This window comes from Micromys minutus (genome assembly GCF_963924665.1).
Source record: "Micromys minutus genome assembly, chromosome: X".
NCBI lineage: Eukaryota > Metazoa > Chordata > Mammalia > Rodentia > Muridae > Micromys > Micromys minutus.
In genome coordinates, this window is record NC_137970.1 from 12,965,358 (window position 1) to 12,985,361 (window position 20,004).

General features: G+C 39.7%; 1 protein-coding gene across 1 annotated transcript; it reads left to right on the forward strand.

The window, feature by feature from the left end:
- Window positions 1–18,755: 18,755 nt before the first annotated feature.
- Window positions 18,756–19,277, forward strand: LOC308415853 (ferritin light chain-like; the record flags this gene model as incomplete). Its single annotated transcript, XM_080910883.1, has 1 exon — window positions 18,756–19,277. The coding sequence occupies one exon, from the start codon at window positions 18,756–18,758 to the stop codon at window positions 19,275–19,277; it is 522 nt and encodes a 173-aa protein (XP_080767009.1).
- Window positions 19,278–20,004: the final 727 nt, after the last annotated feature.

Consider the following 20,004-nt stretch of genomic DNA (forward strand, 5'->3'; position numbering starts at 1 on the left):
GGGGACTGCAGGAGGCTGCAGCAGGCAGTCAGTGACAGAGCTAAGGATAAGACTGGGGGGCGAGAGGAATGGAGGAGAGGTAAAGATCTACAGTCAGTCTTCATGGCTTCTTCATTTGTCTGAATTTACCCCAAATAGATTGCGTTATTTTGTAACATTTGCTTAGAAGATAGTTCCTCAAATGCTGAGTAACAGTATTGAATTAGGTAGTAGAATCAGACAGGCTTTTGAAAAGATTGTAAGATGGTTGGATATATACATATATAAAGTGAAATAGTCACTACAGTCAAGCAGCCTAACATCCTACATCTCAGTTGCACTTTTCTGTGGTAAAATAACATCTAAACTCTATACGTGGGCAGATTTATAGTGTATCATATTAAGTACAGTTTTGTGTTATACATTTTATAGATATGTACAGTCTATGAGGCTGCAACATGGCACCCGTTGAACTACACATCCAATTCCTCCATGCCCCATTCTTCTGACAACTACTATTCTATTTTATTTCTATATCCTTGACTTTCTTGTCCTTCTCCACAGCCTATGTAAGATAAATCTGAATCATGTAGTATTTTGACATTCAAAGTCTTGCTTATTTTATTTATCATCATGTCTTCCTGGTTTATTGAAGTTGTCACAAGCAACAGCATCTTCACATTTTAAGAATGAATAATGTTTCATTAAGTGTCTATATTCCTTCCTTTCTTTAACCCTTCATCCATCCACTGATGGACAGCGAGGTTGACTTCATGTCTTGGATGTTGTCAATAATGCTATAATAAACATAGCTATGCAGGTTTCTCTGTGGATGTTGGTATTATCGCCTTTGGTATATATCCATATAGTGTCTGAGTTGCACGGTACATCATTTAAAAAACCCCTAGAAGAACCTCCACATCATTTTCAATTATAATGAATTTGCCTTCTCATAACTAATGGGTGAAACTTTCCTTTGTGTTTTGGTCAGTACTTCTTATCTTCTGGAGTGAAGTTGGCAGATACCTAGAAAAAGGGGAACAAGGGAAAGAGAAAGGAGAATAAAGGAAGCTAAATGATGATCTGGCTTTGGCAAAAGTCTAGATAGCATCAGCCTAATCCTATAAGGAACTCTGGAGCAAGGATAGCAACACAGAGTTTTCTCCCTTGTGGCAAAGGACTTTTGTTCCTACTGGCTAAGCATCTCTTGTCTCAAATGCTTGCTTACAAGAAGCATTGAGATTTCAGAGTTTTGCAGATTTTGAATTATTCACACAAACCTGTTGAGTTTTCTTAATTGGAGTTAAAGTTATCCAAATTTTTGCATATCATGTCAGTACTCAAAAGCATCCCTTCAGAGCATTTCTGACTCTAGATATTTTGAATATCCATGCTTGATCTGGCCATAGCAGTCAGCTAGGTGCATAACCTCGAAGGCATGGCTGGGTAAGGTGTCCACTAGCTGAGAGCAATTCTCCACAGAAGAAAGCAGCTGTGAGCTGTTAGCAGTCATCACTCCAGAGCTGCTAAATATAAAAAAAAAAATAGAGCGGCTCCTGGCTCTTGGTAAACTATAGTAAGCAGCAGGCGATGGGTGTGCCAGACTTGTAAACAGGGCCTGGGTGGGGCAGCCACCCCATCTTTACAATGATTAGTCACACATTTCAGTAGAGATAATCACCAAGGGCTGCCATTTCCTCTAAAGCAGAGAGCCACTAAGCAGTTGTGACACTGCAGGAACCATGCCTACAGTCACATAATCAACCTCCAGGGCACACAGGGAGAGGGCAGACGACTCCCTTGAGAAGCTAATTAAAGATGCAGGTTCCAGTGGCAAGGCAGAGATGATTCTTCTAGAGCTCTCCTATAGGAGCTGCTTTGTAACATGGATAATGCTCAAGTTTCTCTTGGAGATTATGGGGGTGGTCACGAAATCCAAGCTATTTCAATGATGACAAACATCATTCTATTTAAAAATGTGTTCCCACAATCAAAGCTAAAGTGTAGATAGAGCTCATGATAAAATTCAGCAGTTCCTTCTATAGTGACATTGATAGCCATAAAAGGTATTTTATAGGAGATTTTAATTAAGCCTGCATCAATTTCCTGTTGGAGGAATCCAAGCAATTGCTTTATAAGGAGCCTGGAATGAAATGATTGTAAGCATCTGGGACATAGAAGCAAAAGTTCACAGCATGAGCCACAAGATTTGCAGAATCCTAAATGGCAGTTGACTCCATCGGTAGTGAATCAGAGCATTTTAGAATCATCTTCAGATAATTCCTAAGAAATCTGAGGCTTACTAGCAAAAAAAATTTTTTTTCTTTTAAGGCTGCTAACTAAATAGCTGACACAATGATTAAAATTTATGGAGGGTATGGGAAAGAAGCATCTGTTCCTGAAGTTGGGTTGTCCATTTAAATTGACATCAGAATTAATTCTAGGGCCTTCTAGTAGAAAGGACTGAGGGAGCTGAAGGGGTTTGCAACCCCATAGGAAGAACAATATCAACCAACAAGACACCCCAGAGCTCCCAGGAACTAAATCACTAACTATTGAGTAAACATGGAGGGACCTATGGCTTCAGCTGCATATGTAGCAGAGGATGGCATTGTTTGACATCAATGGGAGGAGGGGCCTTTGGTCCTGTGAATGCTCAACACCTCAGTGTAGGGGAATGCCAGGGAGGAGAGGTGGAAAGGAGTAGGTGGGTGGATGAATATGCTCATAGAGGCAGAGGAAGGAGGGATGGTCCTGAAATAATGGGAAAATTCCAGAGAAAAAGCCAGGAAAGGGGTTTTTTTTAAATTGAAATGTAAGTAAAGAAAAATTACAATAAAGAAAAAAAAAACAATATATTGATCAATATTTATGTATGTTTAAAAATACCAGCTGTGGACAAGACGCCCAGGAGCTTTTCCACCTGGATCAGCAGATAACCAGGGGAACAGGCCTGGTGAGGCTTTGCAGTGAGTACCCAGAGCTCAGAGAGTGCTTGGCAGTGCTTGTGGCCAAGCAGGAAAGAGCAGGACTCCAAGGCCCATACCTAAACATAGTAAAAGCAATATACAGCAAACCAGTAGCCAAAGTCAAACTAAATGGTGAGAAACTTGAAGCAATCGAACTTAAATCAGGGAGTAGACAAGGCTGCCCAATTTCTCCCTACCTATTCCACATAGTACTGGAAGTCCTGGCTGGAGAAATTAAACAGCATAAGGAAATCAAAGGGATACAAATCAGAAAGGAAGAAGTAAAAATATCACTATTTGCAGATTACATGATAGTACACTTAAGTGACCCCAAAAATTCCACCAGAGAACTTTAGAACATTTACAGCTGATAAACAATTTCAGCAAAGTGCCTGGATATAAAATTAACTCAAACAAATCAGTAGCCTTCCTCTACTCAAAGGACAAACATGCTGAGAAAGAAATTAGGAAAAAGATACCCTTCACAATAGTCACAAATAATATGAAATACCTTGATGTGACCCTAACTAAGCAAGTGAAGGACCTGTACGACAAGAACTTCAAATATCTAAAAAATGAAATTGAAGAAGATCTCAGAAGATGGAAAGATCTCCAATGCACATGGAGTAGAAGGATCGACATTGTAAAAATGGCCATCTTACCAAAAGCAATCTACAAATTCAATGCAATCCCAATCAAAATTCCAACTCAATTCTTCATAGAGTTGGAAAAAGCAATTTGCAAATCATCCGGAATAACAAAAAACCTAGAATATTGAAATCTATTGTCAACAATGAGAAATCTTCTGCAGAAATCACCATCCCTGACCTCAAGCTATATTACAAAGGAATTGTGTTAAAAACCGCATGGTACTGGTACAAAGATAGGCAGGTAAATACATGGAACAGAATGAAAGATCCATAAATGAACTCTCACACTTATGGTCACTTGATTTTTGACAAAGGAGTTGAAATCATTCAATGAAAAAAGAACAGACTCTTCAACAAATGGTGTTGGCTCAACTGGCACTCAGCATGCAGAAGAACGAAAATAGATCCTTTCTTATCTCCTTGTACAAATCTCAACTGCAAGTGGATCAAAGATCTACACATAAAACCAGGTACACTGAAACTATTAAAAGAGAAAGTGGGGAATACTTTAGAACACATAGGCACAGGGGAAATTTTACTGAACAGAACACCATTGGCTTGTGCTCTAAGATCAAGAATCGAAAAATGGGACTTAATGTGATTACAAAGTTTCTTTAAGGCTAAGGACACTGTCAGGAAAACAAAATGGTAGCCAACAGATTGGGAAAAGATCTTTACCAACCCCACATCTAATAGAGACCTAATATCCAAGGTATCCAAGGAACTCAAGAAGTTAGACTCCAGAGAATCAAACAATCCTTTAAAAACATGGGGTACAGAGCTAAACAAAGAGTTCTCAATTGAGGAATATCAACTGGCTAAGAAGCACCTAAGGAAGTGCTCAACATCCCTAGTCATCAGGGAAATGCAAATCAAAACAACCCTTAGATTCCACCTCACACCAGTCAGAATGGCTAAGATCAAAACTCAGATGACAGCAGATGCTGGTGAGAATGCAAAGAAAGAGGAACACTTCTCCACTGTTGGTGGGGTTGTAAGCTGGCACAACCACTCTGGAAATTAGTCTGGTGATTCCTCAGAAAATTGGACATAGACCTGAAGATCCAGTTATTCCACTTCTGGGCATATACCCCAAAGATGTTCCAACATACACTAAGTATACATGCTCCACCATGTTCATAGAAACCTTATTTATAATAGCCAGAAGCTGGAAAGAACCCAGATGTCCTTCAGTAGATGAATGGATACAGAAATTGTGGTATATTTACACAATGGAGTACTACTCAGCTATTAGAAACAATAACTTTATGAAATTCTTAAGAAAATGGATGTATCTAGAGAATATCATCCTGAGTGAGATAACCCAGTCACAAAAAACAGACATAATATGCAGTCACTGATAATTGCATACTAGCCCCAGAAAGCTCTGAATACTAAGCACAGACCACATGAAGCTTAAAACAAAAACAAAAACAAAAAAACAAAAAAAAAGAAAGAAAAAAGAAAAAAGGCCAAAAAGTGGAATCCTCAGTCCTTCTTAGAAAACAAAACAAAACAAAACAAAAACCAAGAAGCGTATAGCATCCTCTCAGAGTGGGCTACACCTAGACTTTAAACTATTAACAACTCAAGAGCTAAGAAGATAGCCTTTTGGCATTTTTTTGTAGTTAAAATCATTATGTTCAATCTTTACACACCATGAAAACTTTGACTATTTCCATGTTATGTTTTGTTTTACATATATTTTATGATCATTGTAAATATTAAGATTTCAACGCATGCTATCAAACCTTTAAAGAATCAAGTACTGACAAAATATATTCATATATTTTATGCTAAAATGCTTTTAATAATCTGTACATGTATCTCTGTTTTTTTTTTAAATTAAGTTGTATGAAAAAAAAATAATACCATCTCTGTGTTGGTGATCTAGACAAAGACTAAGATCAGAAATTGAACAGTATTTCCAAAGGAACAACGTAAAAGAAAAGAGAAGCTAGTCATGTGGCAATGGGGGTAATTTGGGAAGTCTTGATTACAGATATTATGACTAGCCTTTGCTCCACAGCAAGCTCCAGCTTGTGCTACAGAGAAAGACCCTGTCTGAGTGCTGAGAATGGCGGCTCATATCTGGAATCCCACAACTCAGGAAGCTGAGACAGGAGGATGTTTTTAAACAGTCAGTATGGGCTACACAGTGAATTTTGTGCCAGCCCAGGCTATAGGGTGAGGCTCTGTCTTTATAGTGAATGAAATAACAAATAAATAAAGTCTAAAACATGAGCACCTGTGAATGCAGTTACCTGAAAAAGATAGAGCCCATCAGTTGGGGAGTGCTCCATGAGCCCTCACTCCTAAGGAAGGAGCTATGGAGAGTGAATAGTTGCTATGGCAAAGGGAATTGTTTTTCTCCAGGAATCTACTCCATGCTCTACTGAACAGCCCCACAGCCATGCTCATGCAAGCACCCCTAATTAAACTCAGGGACAGAAAGAGACATGAAAGAAGGAAGGATATTCGTTGGGAGCAGTAAGTGTTTTGAAGAGGAGGTGGGGGCTAAGAGAGGGCAATAAGGTGAATAGACTCAAAATACACTGTGTTCATGTATTAAAATCGTCAAAAATAAGTAAAAATATTAAAGCTCCAAACAAAAGACTTTGTCTAAAAAGAAATATGTAATAAACTAACTAACTAACTAACTAACTAAAACTATTGTGACACATCAATGGCTGGACAAGTTCTCTTTCCATGTGTTTATGAAAATTTGCCTATATACTATGAAAGCTATAAGCTGTGATGGCTTAGAAAGATTTAGTTAATTAGAGAAAGTTTTTCACAGAGAATATAAAAGAAAACAAACAGTTGTATACTGTTGCATACATTTTCTTTCCTGTAACTTTATTAGGTTAGCAAACTCAGCAATACATACTTAAAGGAGTTTACTCATCTTAGGACTATTTTCTTATTGTTTTTTAAATGTATAAATGTGTTTTTTAAGATTTAAAACCATTTCCAACATATAAATATTACTGTACATTAAACATATTCTCCACCCCCATTAGACCCCATTGTTCTCTAAGTCCCATTTCTTTGACCTACTCTTTATGATCAAATGGAAACTGAGCTTCATATGGTTCTATTTCAGGACAGTTGACGCAAGAGGGAGTATGTTATGATTTTATGGGCTATTAAAAACACAAAGTTTAATGATTACTGAGATCAAAACACCATTTGTGGTCAAAGCAAATAAATATGATTGGCTGTTTCTAAAGGGGTATTACAGAGGCTGACCTCTGCTCAGTGACATATTTATAAATAAATCATACCTCTCTAAAGATGTGTGAAGCACTGGGCTGTTTACATTCACAGTAATGACTGACTCTTTGTCTGCTTTTGACATACAGTTAAATGAGCTGTTGCCTGTTGATAAATCCTCATAGGACTCAGGAGGTCAAAGCAAAGAACCAGCATCATTTGGCAACCTGTGATCATATATCTTACAACCTTGAGGAAAAAGCAGCCTTAGATTGAGGTGATGAATTGTACACAAGAATTGATTCATGGGCCTCATTTTCTAGCTTCTATTATGTGCTCATGAAAGCAAGCAGACTAGACTAGTCATGCCTCTGAGGAGAGGTTCAAAACAATAACTAGGGATGAGTTGCTGAGGCAGCCAGGGAGCTGTGATCCTGTGAGGCCATTTTGTTGCCTGGACTTCGTAGTCTCTCAGGGAACACAGAGATCATGCAATGAGTGTGGATGAACTCGTACAGGCACATCTTCCTTATTGGGTATGTTTTCTGGGGTGTGTGATTTTGAGATGTATTATAGGAGGCTGTGTGTTTATTCAGGATTGTACCCTTGGGATCAGCATCTGGAGTGGGCAGAAGAAGAGCAGCTGTGCCTGTGTCTCAGTAAAGGCTCCAAAGACCTCACCCAAACCCATTCTGGAGCTAGAATGTTGTCTCAGAATTGTCTTGAGTTGGGCCAAGATGGGTGGAAATTTATATTCCTGTACCTGTATGTGAAACTCATGAAACTACCTGATTGTTCCAGTTATTGTCTTCAATTGAAACAGCCTTTATTGAGCTATGAACTAAGGACTATCTACTGTCAGTTTTCCTCACAGCTAGGATGCCACGGAGTTTACTGTAGGGGGATCTGCTCTGCCTTATACACTTCCTCAAAGCTGGGATTTGGCTTATCTGAGTGATATCAGCTGATAAAAACCTAGGCTTTCTCCTATTAGATCTAATAGTGAAGTCATGATACCTGAAGTTGGTTGCACCTGTCTCTCAGAGTAATATTATTCCAAGATGTGACATGAAAGGGTAAATGTGCTGACTTGGCCCTCACCCTGTCTGCAGAAATAGAGTAAAGTGCAAAATGGGGGTGATTACAGACTTGGGGTGTATATGGAGCATTAAAAGAGTGAATGAACATATTCATGTAGTTTGACAACAGTAAAGCAGTCAATAGATAAAATATCAAAGCAAACAAGCCAGTGATGATGTCTCAGGCTTTTTCTCGAAGCACTTGTGAGGCTAAGGCAGGAGGATCGCTATGAGTTCTGGATAAGTGTGTGTTGCATAGTGAGGCACTGTCTCAACACCTGCCTCCCTTCCCTACCCCTAAACATGGGCCAGTAAACAGATAAGCAGACAAAGACACTCACATGCAGGAATGAAGACCTGAGTTCAATTCTCAGAACCCATGTAAAAATTAGAGGAAAAGAACTGAAGGCACAAATTTGTCCTCTGATACCCCATGAAGTAGAAACTTCTGGTTTGTTTGAAGAGTCAGTCATGTCAAATGATGTTTTACTGGGGCACACAGGTGAAAGATGTTTTACAAGCATACATGTGAAAAGGACACATGATGTTCAGACAGAATTTAAATATGACCCCACAGAGAGTGGGAGCTCAAGCATTGGTTTACTTTGCTTTGCCTCACTATTCTTCATAAGACACATGTGGGTTGTGTCACTGCACATTGTGACAACATTTGTGGTAACACCTTAGAGAGAAACTCACCAAAAATTTTCTCCCGAGGTTCCTGTGACTTCAGGCTGGTTTGCGAGCCTTGTGGTTTCTTCTGGATTGAATTGCACTTTCTGGTTTGTGTGTGGTGTCTGCCAGGAGGACTGGACTGCAGCTGCTGATACATATTTTGGGTTTGCAACTGGACTGAATTGCTGATATTCTGACAATGAAAATTAGACACTATCCACAAATAACTATTTCTAAACAAGTCTACTTCCCCTGTATCCTAATAACTTTCCTCTTCGACTACCTCTGATGGGTGATGGGCTAGAGGAGAAGGTGACCCCTTATTAAAGTAGGTTGAAAAAAAGTATACCTACACCCCCATACACAATACAGTGGCATGTGCATGTATACACACATTAATAATAATAAATGCAATTAAAATTCATTGCAATTTAGGGGAAAGCACAACACTTGGATGAGGATTATGGAGATTGACCTTGACTAAGTGCCTATGCACTTTACATATATAATCCCATGAAATACTCTCACAATTTGCTCATGGGAGACATTAATGTACTAATTTTAGGGACAAATAAGCCAGTTTTGAAAGTAACTTACTCAAAATTATACAGCTGCTAAGTGGCAGAGATCCTGGACACAAATACTAGTTTGCTGGATTATTTGACTGAGGCAAACTATTATCCCTTTATTCCTCGGTTTCTTCGGTTTTAAGACAGGAATGGTAATGTCTACTTCTTCTAGCTATTATGACTATTATATGTATTATTAGAGTCCTCAGAATAATTTCTGGCATCCCTTATGAGCTATGAAACTGCTTATGAAGCGAATTGGTTGGTGCACTTCCAGTACCTATTCTATTAACTAGTACACTATCCTGGCACACTCATTCTTGGGATGTGCAGGGAAAGAGGGAGGCAGCCTAAGTCAAAAAAGTAGCTATGTTTCCAGGCAACCAACAATTCACTCATTCACAGATAATGTGTATCTTTGTATTTGTGTTTGGCAATTTTCTAAGTAGTAGAGCCAAAACAAGAAAGAGATGCACCACATGCTCAGATATTGCAAAAGTCATATGACTCAAAACAATATATGCATATGTATGTGTATTGTATGTGTTATATACACATTATTGGTAAGAGAAATGAATGAACTGAAAGCAGAAACCAGGGCTCAGGGAGGTATGTTCGTGGGATCAGGAGAAATGGTAAATGTGTGCTCTTTTTGAAAGAAGGATGAAGAAAGCCATGATGATGTGGCACTAGAACAGATACTGCAGTGAAATGAGAAAGGATACTGGTGGTAACTGTAGAAACAAGATCCAACAGGTAACATGACATTAAGGAAAATAAGGGACCTTCAGAGTTGTCCCAAGCAAGGGATAGAAATTGTCCTTGGAATAATAAGGCCTTAGTTCAGGCAGTGTTCTTCCCTGGAGCAGTTGCACAGAAGGCAGCTCAGAGCTGAAGGACTCCTCCCTGCAGATTATTAGCATCAAGGACAATAGACACTTTACCTTGAAGAGCTATCTAGGTGTCGTCCCACTGTCAGACCCCAAGGCCTACTTCAGTTGCTTATTCCACTATTTGTGTAGCTTTAGTATAAATTCATTGTTGCCTCCAAAAAATAAAGTCAAAACATTCTGAAATTTCAACAACATTTTTGGGGAAAAGTGCAAAGGCTAAAATGTTACTTTGGATTTAAGTAGCTAGACAGTCAATGTAATATTGGACCAATGATCCATGGATCACACGGGGGCGAGAACAAAAGTTTACATCTGAAGTTCTTTGTACAAGAGCAGTGGCTAATCAGTGGCTTGAAAATGTGACACCATAAATTCTTTTGCAACTTGGCAACACACCAGTACTGCCCACATATTCTAGAAGACATGGGAAAGAAGGTTGTCATAATTGCTTTGTGATGTTGGCAATGGTTTGTTCTGAGGCCAGGTTCAGATTTCCCTGTTTCTGCATTATAGCCAATAATTGTGACTTTGGTCAGGAGATAGTTGTTGGACACTGGGGTAAGGATGAAGTCTCTGCTCTTTATAAAGTGTCCTTCCTAATCATGATTTCAGCAGGACGAAAGCCTTGGAATTAGTAAACTGAGCAGCCATTTTCCATAGCAGAAAATTAAGCTACTGTTTGAACCATGGAGGGAGCTTTCAGCTGTTGTTTGTTGACCTGAACTGAGAGAAACAAGATGACAGATTGGACAAGCAAAATACCATGCAATTTATGCCCTTCACGGACTGTCAAACATTAATTTAATTTAATTTTAATCATTACCATCTGGTTGTTATATGGCAAGACAGTTCCAAATAGATGCTTCCTTATCTTGCACTAGTGAACAGAGTTGTGTTTTGGACAGCAGCCACTTCCATGCACATACATGGAAAGGGCAGAAACAGCACCAGAGGGGAGATTCATAACAATGTCAGGCGTGCAGCTATCAGCAGCCCAGGAAGCTGGAAATGGGATCTGTTGTTGGTGTTGGTCTAATTATGGGCCAGTATACCCTTCTGGAGCCCTTCATGGAGGCAGAAGTACCAAGCTGTGTACTCATATTCTTGAATATCAGCAAATGGCTGGGATGTTCTTTGCGTGATGTTGGCTTATACTCCTAGAGAAGTCCAAGTGACAGATTATATAATTATTGAGCTCTGGCAATTTGGATACTAAATGGCCACTAAGGTTCTCTCATCTCTGAGAATTTGTAATTCTTTGTGTGCATAGTGGTGCAATAGTGGTGCAAGACCCAATAAGGAATGAATATATATATATATACATATATATATATATATATATATATATATGTGTGTGTGTGTGTGTGTGTGTGTGTGTGTGTATGTGTGTGTGTGTGTGTAAAATTTAATATATTATATATAAAATTTAATATATTATATATATATAATTTAGTATATATTATATATATAATTTAGTATATATTATATATATAATTTAGTATATATTATATATATATAATTTAGTATATATTATATATATAATTTAGTATATATTATATATATATAATTTAGTATATATTATATATAATTTAGTATATATTATATATAATTTAGTATATATTATATATAATTTAATATATATTAAAGCCCTATGGGTCACATTAGTCCCAGAGAAAATTTTCCTTTCCTCCCAGAATGGGTGTAGAATTATTAATAGTAGCTAGTCTGCAGTAGGCTGGTTGCCAATAAGTTCATAAGGATTGAAGAAGGAAGCCCTTTGTATTTCTTAATTTGAATGTCTCCATTACCAAGTATCTTCTGAAAAGCTGGAGGATGTCAGTCAGCAAGCTAGTCCTGACTCCAGGAGTTAAACACTGCAGATTGTTCTTTCTTTATGAGCAAAGATTGTATTGTATGACTTTGTAAGGAGAACAATGATTTTCTCTTTCTCTGAAAACAGAATCAGGTCTTCCCCCCCCCCCCGCCCCCGGTTTTCCTGTAGTAATCTCTCATATCTCCCAAGCAAAACAGTTGCCATCTCTAGAAGGTCAGTATGCTTGCTTGCAAGAGTTCATCATTTCAAGGCTTGTAGCCCATGAACATTTTTTTCAGAGAAGGAAGCAGGGGCGGGGAACGTTGTGAGACCTTCTCCTGAGTATTCGATCATCCCTTACAGCCATGTGTGCAATTTAGCTCTAATTGCACTGTGTCCTCCAGTTTTGGGGGAGGGCTACCGTGAAAGACTAGAAGAAGGACCTTCATTTACATGGATGTGGGGAAGTTGTCTCCAGTGTAGCTGTACTGGGGTTACAATATTGGTTTGTGATTTTGACTTTAGGAAGAGGGGATAGATATGGTTTATCTCTCCCCCAGGAAAGAAACGTTGGCAATACAATTCTATATACATGCTTATTGTCAAAAATCCAGACAGTGAGGAAAGTAATGAATCAATAGCACACAAATATACACAGATATTAATTTTGTTTTGACATATATGTCTACACACACGCATACAGGGGATTATGTAATGGTTAAATGAAATCAAAAAATTTTATTGGGTGATTTTCTTCTCCAGTCAGATGCCAGAATAAGCAGAAGAAATATGTAGAAGCTTCAAGGAAGGAAAGGGAGAATGCTACTACCAAAAGTCTCCATTTCAAATTACAAGACTCTATGTTCTTTCCAGCTAGGTCTCTCCAACCAACCTCTTGGAAACCACCAAGGCCAGACCTTTAAGAACTTCTGAAATACAAGGCCACCTCACCACACAATGTACATCTTCTATTCTTTCTATGGAACATATTATTTTATAAAAAGAAACAGAAAACACTTTTCATCCTAGAGGGCAAGGGGAAAGTGCAACATCAACAAGTGTGCAAAAGAGAAAACTTAGCTTGTCATAAGCACAAAGTCATTTTGTCCTATTTTCCTGAATTCAAGGAGTATCTTTCCCTATGTTTTCAGGGTTTTGTTGCTGTTGTTGTCGTTATTCTTATGAAGAATGGTTCTCTTATACAGAACCTATTTTATACAATCATATTAAAGGGGCACAATCCACAAGTCCTTGCGAAGTAGAGAACTTCAGCTATCTGCTTGGAGGGAAACCCAGCCACAGGCTCTAGAATTACCAGAGGGTAGAGGTCCATAGAAGCAGGCTAGATCAGGAATAGTGGGAGGGACCCAGTGTGTTTCAGGAAGGAAGGGATATCTTAGATCAGTGGAAAGATGGGCTGGGTTTATTCTCTATGTCTGTGGAAGTTAAAACTAGAGAAAAATCAAAGGTAGAATGAATCACAGAGATGACACCTGCAGTTAGAGGAATGTGGTGAAGGAGAGGAAATGCAGATAATCTTTACAGAAGGATTTATTTATTTATTTTACATGTATGAGTGTTTCGCCTGCATATATGCATGCACAGGCACTGCCTGAGTCCTAGTGCTTGTGGCGAGTAGAGATCAGATTCCCTAGAACTGGAGTGACCAAATGTTCCCGGAGCCAGAAATTACACCCGGATCCTTTGCAAGATCAGCCAGTGCTATTTGCTGCTGGGCCATTTCCTGAACACCCAAGGGAGCTGATCTTTATTTATTATCATTTTAAGTCATCAGTTGAGCCACATGCCTCGGACCACTTCATTTCTTCACACTGTCCTAAAGATAACTAAAGAGTACTCTCTCTCTGTAGCTATGAAGAGTTGGAGAAGTTAAATAAGTTGCCCAACGTTATGTACCTCTTGGGTAGAAAAATTCGATAGACCCTCAGATCTGTTTGGGTCCCAGTGGCCCTTTTTCCTCCGTATCTCATTGTCTAGAAATGGAATGAGCAGTCTTTATGAGCTTATGTGTTCCTTTGGACTGAGATAAATTAAAACAAAGACTGGATGCTTTTCAAAGGGAATTTACACTGGTACAGAGAGACTACGCATAGTTTCTGACAATCTCTTGTACTACATATTGCAACAAGTACCCTAACTAAAACCCTTACTTTGTCTTCTAGATTGTCTACTGTGTTCACAGTTACACTGATGTTTTTTGCTAAGTCATCATTCTCAGAAAGTGGAACCGAAAGAAGTCCCAGTAAGGTTGGAAGATCGAACCCACTTTTAGTAGTTGGTAGTCAACACATATTCTCTCAACATTCACCATCCTAATGCATACCGTGGTTTCCATAAGCAACCATAGCTCTTTACCTTAGGAACTTTATTTTTTTGTTCTGTTCTCTTTTGTTTTACAGGGAAACAGAAAGTGCTAGAAAATGAGCACTCTCTGAGGCAGCTCTCAGTAGGTGATTGAAAATATACCCAAATCTTGCCAGATATGTCTGGGAAGAACACAAAATGAACCCTGGTTGAGGATGGTTCCCACTTGTGTGTGGTGCCCATAGTAAATGTGCGTGAAGAGATGTAGGATGTGATGAGGCATCACCATTTGGGTGGGCTGTAGGCAAAATTCTCTGAGCTGGAGAGTTGACTGGAGGAGATGGATGGAATGAAGAGGACGTTCTCTCTTTCTCTTTCTCTCTCTCTCTCTCTCTCTCTCTCTCTCTCTCTCTCTCTCTCTCTCCTCACTCTCTCTCTCTTTCACCCTCTCTCTCTGTCTCTCTCTCCCCCTCTCCTTCTCTCTCCACCCTCTATCTCTGTCTCTCTCTCTCCTCACTCTCTCTCTCTCTGTCTCTCTCTGTCTCTCTCTGTCTCTGTCTCTGTCTCTCTCTCTCCCCCCTTCCCCGTGTGTGTGTTTTGGAGGAGAAAGATGATCCAATCTTATTTCCTAACATTGCCTGCTGTCAAGCAGTCCCTTGTCTGAAAGAGATGAACAGGTTAGAACTAAGCTCTGAATCCCTTGTAGTTGTTTCTGGGAAATGGCAAGCACACAGAGACGATTTTGAGCTTTGTGTGGCATCAGTTTTCAGGTGAGTGCAATTTGGAGGACAAGCCCTTAAGAAGCCATTTTATAGTTTCTCAGGTTCTGGCATGCCAGGAATATTTTGACTCTTATTTATTTGATTTTGAGCTACTGAAAAATCAGGCTGGGCAGTAGTGGTCCAGGCCATTAGTCCCAGCACTCAGGAGGCAAAGGCAGGTCGACCAGTGAGTTCAAGGCCAGCCTGGTCTACAGATCCAGTTCCAGGACAACAGGGTGTTACACACTGAAAATTTGTTTCAAAAAATCAACAGGCTTTTTTATTACAGACAATGGTGTCATTCAGAAGACAGGGTTAGACAAAAGATGGAAATGCCTTCTTAGCTGAAGATCTTGACCAGATTTGACCTGTATATGGACAAATGAGACCCCAGAAGAGCATGACAGATTTTAAAGGATGGTAATGGAGATATAGAAGTCTGGAGCTTGAAGGGATTCTAGCCAGCACAGGACTCACAAGCATGGCTCTGGCAGACCTTGTCTCCCCCTCCCATGTCCCTGCATTGCTAAAACCACTTAGATTGCATTCCTAAACTAGCTCACCACCGAGGGCTATTCCCTTATTTGGGCACTTCCTCCTCCTGAGGCTAACTACCAACATCCAGCAATCAAATTATTCAAGTTCAGCAATCAAAAGACCCCCTCGGTTCACCTAAATAACATGCCCAATCAAGACATGCCACCATTTCCTAGCCCATTCTAACATAGACCTCCCTTTTTTCCCTTCTTTTTAAAGCGTACACCTGCAAGGTCATTTGCTCCTGTTTTCTGCCTGACAGAAAGCAGCCACTTTTACTTTTCTTCCCTGCTTCATAAAGGATCTCTCTGTGAAAAATAGAGCTTTGGGTGTGGTTTGTGCCAAATTGGAGATCTCTTTCAGTACTTCCCCTAATCAAAATCTCGTCCACACGATGTCTCCATTGACTCGACTAGGTCTCTCCAACCCACCTCTTGGCAACCACCAAGGCCAGACCTTCAAGCACTTCTGAAATACAAGGCCACCTCACCACACAATGTATATCTTCTATTCTTTCTATGAAACATTTTGTTTTATAAAGAGAAACAGAAAACACTTTTCATCCTAGAGGGCAAGGGGAAAGCGCAACATCAACAAATGTAATTTTTGTCCTCCTTTCCTGACTTTAAGGAGTATCTTTCCCCATCTTTTCAGGATGTTGTTGTTGTTCTTGTTATAAAAAAATGATTCTTTTTTTCTTTTACAGAACCTACTGTGATAATATGCAATCATATTAAAGGGATACAATCCACAAATGTATTTGGCCCTTGCTAAGTTGAGAACTTCAGCTATCTGCTCAGAGGGAAATCCAGCCATAGGTTCTAGAATTACCAGAGGATAGAGGTCCATAGAAGCAGGCTAGATAAGGATATGAGATAAATACAAAGTATTAACCATGTCAGCATCTTTATCCATTAATTTTCTTGCAAAAATGAGGTCCTAATAAGAGTTTCTCAGTACAATTATATTCTGAAATACCTCACAGCAAAGGGTAATGTAGAAGGCTATGCAGTTCCTCCCTAACTACCCTTCTATCAACTTCTGCTAGTTTGATGTGTTCAGTACCCAGAGTCAAGGTGTACCTCTGATGATGATTAGTACCCATGACCTTCTCTAGTGGTTTGTTCTTGGACTAATAGATTTGCTTGCCTAGAAGGTAAAGCCCTGGAAATTTATATAACCCCGGGGAGGCTCACAACTTGAGGGCAGGACTAGGAAACCCCTGTCTCAATGTCTCATATTGAAATAAACTCCAAGGGCAGTTTATACTCTGGAGGTCTACCTTGGAATTGGGACTGAATAGAGACTTTCTGAACTTACATTTTTTAAAAAAATTTGTTTCTTTTCTGCCCTGTTTCCTCAAGTCCTTTCGGTCTTCCCTTGGAGTATTTTTTTCCAATAAATCAATTACATAGAAATCTTCATGTCAATATTTGTTTCCAGAGAATTTGACAAACACAAGACCATTCTAGGCCCATTTGAGTTGAAGGGAAGGTAAATTCTGTGATTTATATCACTCACATGGAATATTTCAGAAACTTGCCATCACCAACAAAATAGATCATTAAACTTTTCTCTAATCTTGGGGTGAATTGAGAGAACACAGATCTGCTATTTTATTGCATTCATATATATTGCATTCATAGAGGCAAGACCACAAAGGACCCCAAGAGGTAATATAGAAACCTGTTTAGCCAAGGGGTGACAGACAAGCTAACCCTGCTAAGGTTTAAATAACTTGTATCTTGAACACTCAAAACTATACCTCGGTGTTTTCATGCCTGAAACCCACAAAGAATTATGTTTCAGCAGAATGGCTCTTTAGTGAAATGATCTCAAGAATTTTCTTACAAAAATAGATTAATGATACCCCCACACCCCCATGTTTTGCATTCTGCTGGTTCAAAGGATGTTCTCATTCTGTGATTTAGCTTGGTAGCACATTAGTGAGAAACTAATATCTCCCCTTTAAAGTCAAGAAAAGTGAGGCCAAAAGAGGACATAGTGCCGACACGATACTGACAACAAAGTGTTTCATCAGCCAACACCGTAGGGCTCTGCCGCTGGTTCTTTTCTCTCCACAGACACCAGTAGCATGGAGTTTGTAAGGCTGAGTGGTGAAAGGGGACAGCAGGCTTTGTCTTCAATTCTGAAATGCATGCTTTCAGCAGCAGATCAGTTAACTTTGAAAGTTGTTGCCAAATAATCAATATTTTGCAAATGAAATGCTCAGCACATAATCATAAAGTTGAACAAGACCTTATGAGAACATTAATGGCCTGTGTCTCTACCTTTCAGTGGAGACCAGCTAACTTAAAATATTCTGTATGCATTTAGTTTTGATAAGATTTATTAACATGAATTATTTCATTTTTATTCTCATTCACGTTGTGTTTCGGCTAATGGTGGGATGTCTAGAATCATAGGACCCCAATACCTGCTTAGACAACTGATCTTTATGACATTCCAAAGGATGTTTTAGGTCCAGTGAATGTAAGTAGTGAATGATACTTGATGTATGTTGCATAGAAAACAGTATGCTGTCTTACAACTTGTAACAAGTTCTTGCTGGCAAGATTAGTGAAATGGAAGCAAGGTAACTGTGATTATGTTTGCTTAGGAACTCAGCACTTGGAAAGTTGAGCATCATCCTTGGATAGATAGGGAGTTGGAAGCCAGTTTCAACTCCATGAGAGGCCAGAGAGAAACAAATTATACATAAGTTCAGTCTTTGGTGTGTTACCATTTTCATGTTTATCTATAAAGAACAAGGCGACTGTTTAATAAATGCTCCAAACAAGGACTCTTTACAGAGAGATAGGGGTGCTATTAACAATTGTATTTGAACAGTAAGACTACTCTGAGAAAGGGGATTAGTGGCTACTTGCTGAGACAAGTAACTATAAGCAGAGTAAAATACTGTTTTCTAGCTTAAAATTAATAAGCAAGGAAGTTTTAAGTCACAGATAATTAAAAGGAGCTCATTATGAAAACTTTTGATATTCTAACCTCACCTTAGAATTATGGTTTTAAAAAGCTGGAAGCCACCCCCCCAAGCCTCCATTCCAATAACTACTTGGTATAGGACAATTAAATTCTTATCTGAAAAGTTTGTGAGACTGCACATCATATAGTCCCGCCCACTGCTGTATCAGAAACTCCCAGTCCCACCCCCTGGGCTAATAACTACCTGCTGTTCCTGCCTCGCCATTCACAACTTCCGGAACGATCTTCAATCTTCTCTTTCCGGAAAGAGGATTCTTCATATTCTCCATCTTGCTCACCAACCATGAGTGCCTGGAGCCACCAGAACTACACCACTGAGATGGAGGCCATGATCAGTCGCCTCATCAGTATGCATCTGGAGGTCTCAGATAAGTATCTCTCTCTGGCATTCCTTCTCAAAGATAACAGGTCTGTGGGAGGCCTGGTTCACTTCTTCCGAGATCTGTCTGAAGAGAAGCGTCAGGCTGCCTACCTTCTCCTGATGCAAACTCGACAGAGCGACTGTGACCGCTTCTCTAACGGGCCGATGATGCTCTCATATCGGTGTGATGGGAGCGTGGATGCCATGGAAACGTCCTTGGCCTTGGAGAAGAACCTGAACCAACTCCTTCTGGATCTGCACGCCCTGGGTTCAGCCAATGCAGACTTCCAACTCTGCCACTTCTTGGAGAAGCACTTCCTAGAGAAGGAGATGAATCTCATCAAGAAGATTAGTGACTACCTGGCCAACCTCCGCCAGCAGGCCAGTGAGGAGGAAAACCTGAGTGAGTGTCTCTTCACAAGGCTCTCGTTGAACAGTGACTAGAGACTCCTGGAGTCCGTGGCCGGTGGCCTTGAGGCGCTGCCTCTGTTTTGCTGATAGCAGCTTCTCCTCCAGCTCAGCATCACCTGCTCCAAGTCACAAGCCAAATGGAAACAAAGTTTCTTTGCGTCGACAAAAACCGCTAAATTGGGAGTGGAATGAAAGATTTGTTGTCTATGACTGTCTCTGGCAGTGTTAAGTAAACTGTTCTTTTCTGAACCTGTGTTTGGTCTGTCCAAAACAAACAAACAAACAAAGGACAGTAATTTATAAAACTTGTATGCAGTTTTAGTAGGGGTGTGATTTGAACCAATTCTGGCTGCTGGACTGTGCTCCAGATGCATTCTAAAATGTATGATTAATTTTTACCTCACAGAAAAAAAAAGAACTGACTATCTGGACTACATCATATTGTACCCCCACCCTCAACTCCCCATCGGTCATCATCTAATTGCTTTTCCTGATTCCCAAGTTGGCGTGCTGCACTTTGCTTATTCGCCGGAACCCAAGAAGCGGCAATCCCATGAAAGGCAACGTAGTAACTCCCACAGTGCTTGCTGCTGACAACACAGACTACCCACCATGCACTGACCTCTCGATGAAGATTCTCAAGATAAACTTTAGAGCGGACTTACGACTAGAAATAGCGCTTCCATTTAATAACTGGCTTGTTTTTGCTTTATGGACATGGCCAGTAGGACAAAATTCCCTTTTCTGATTGCCTGCTTAA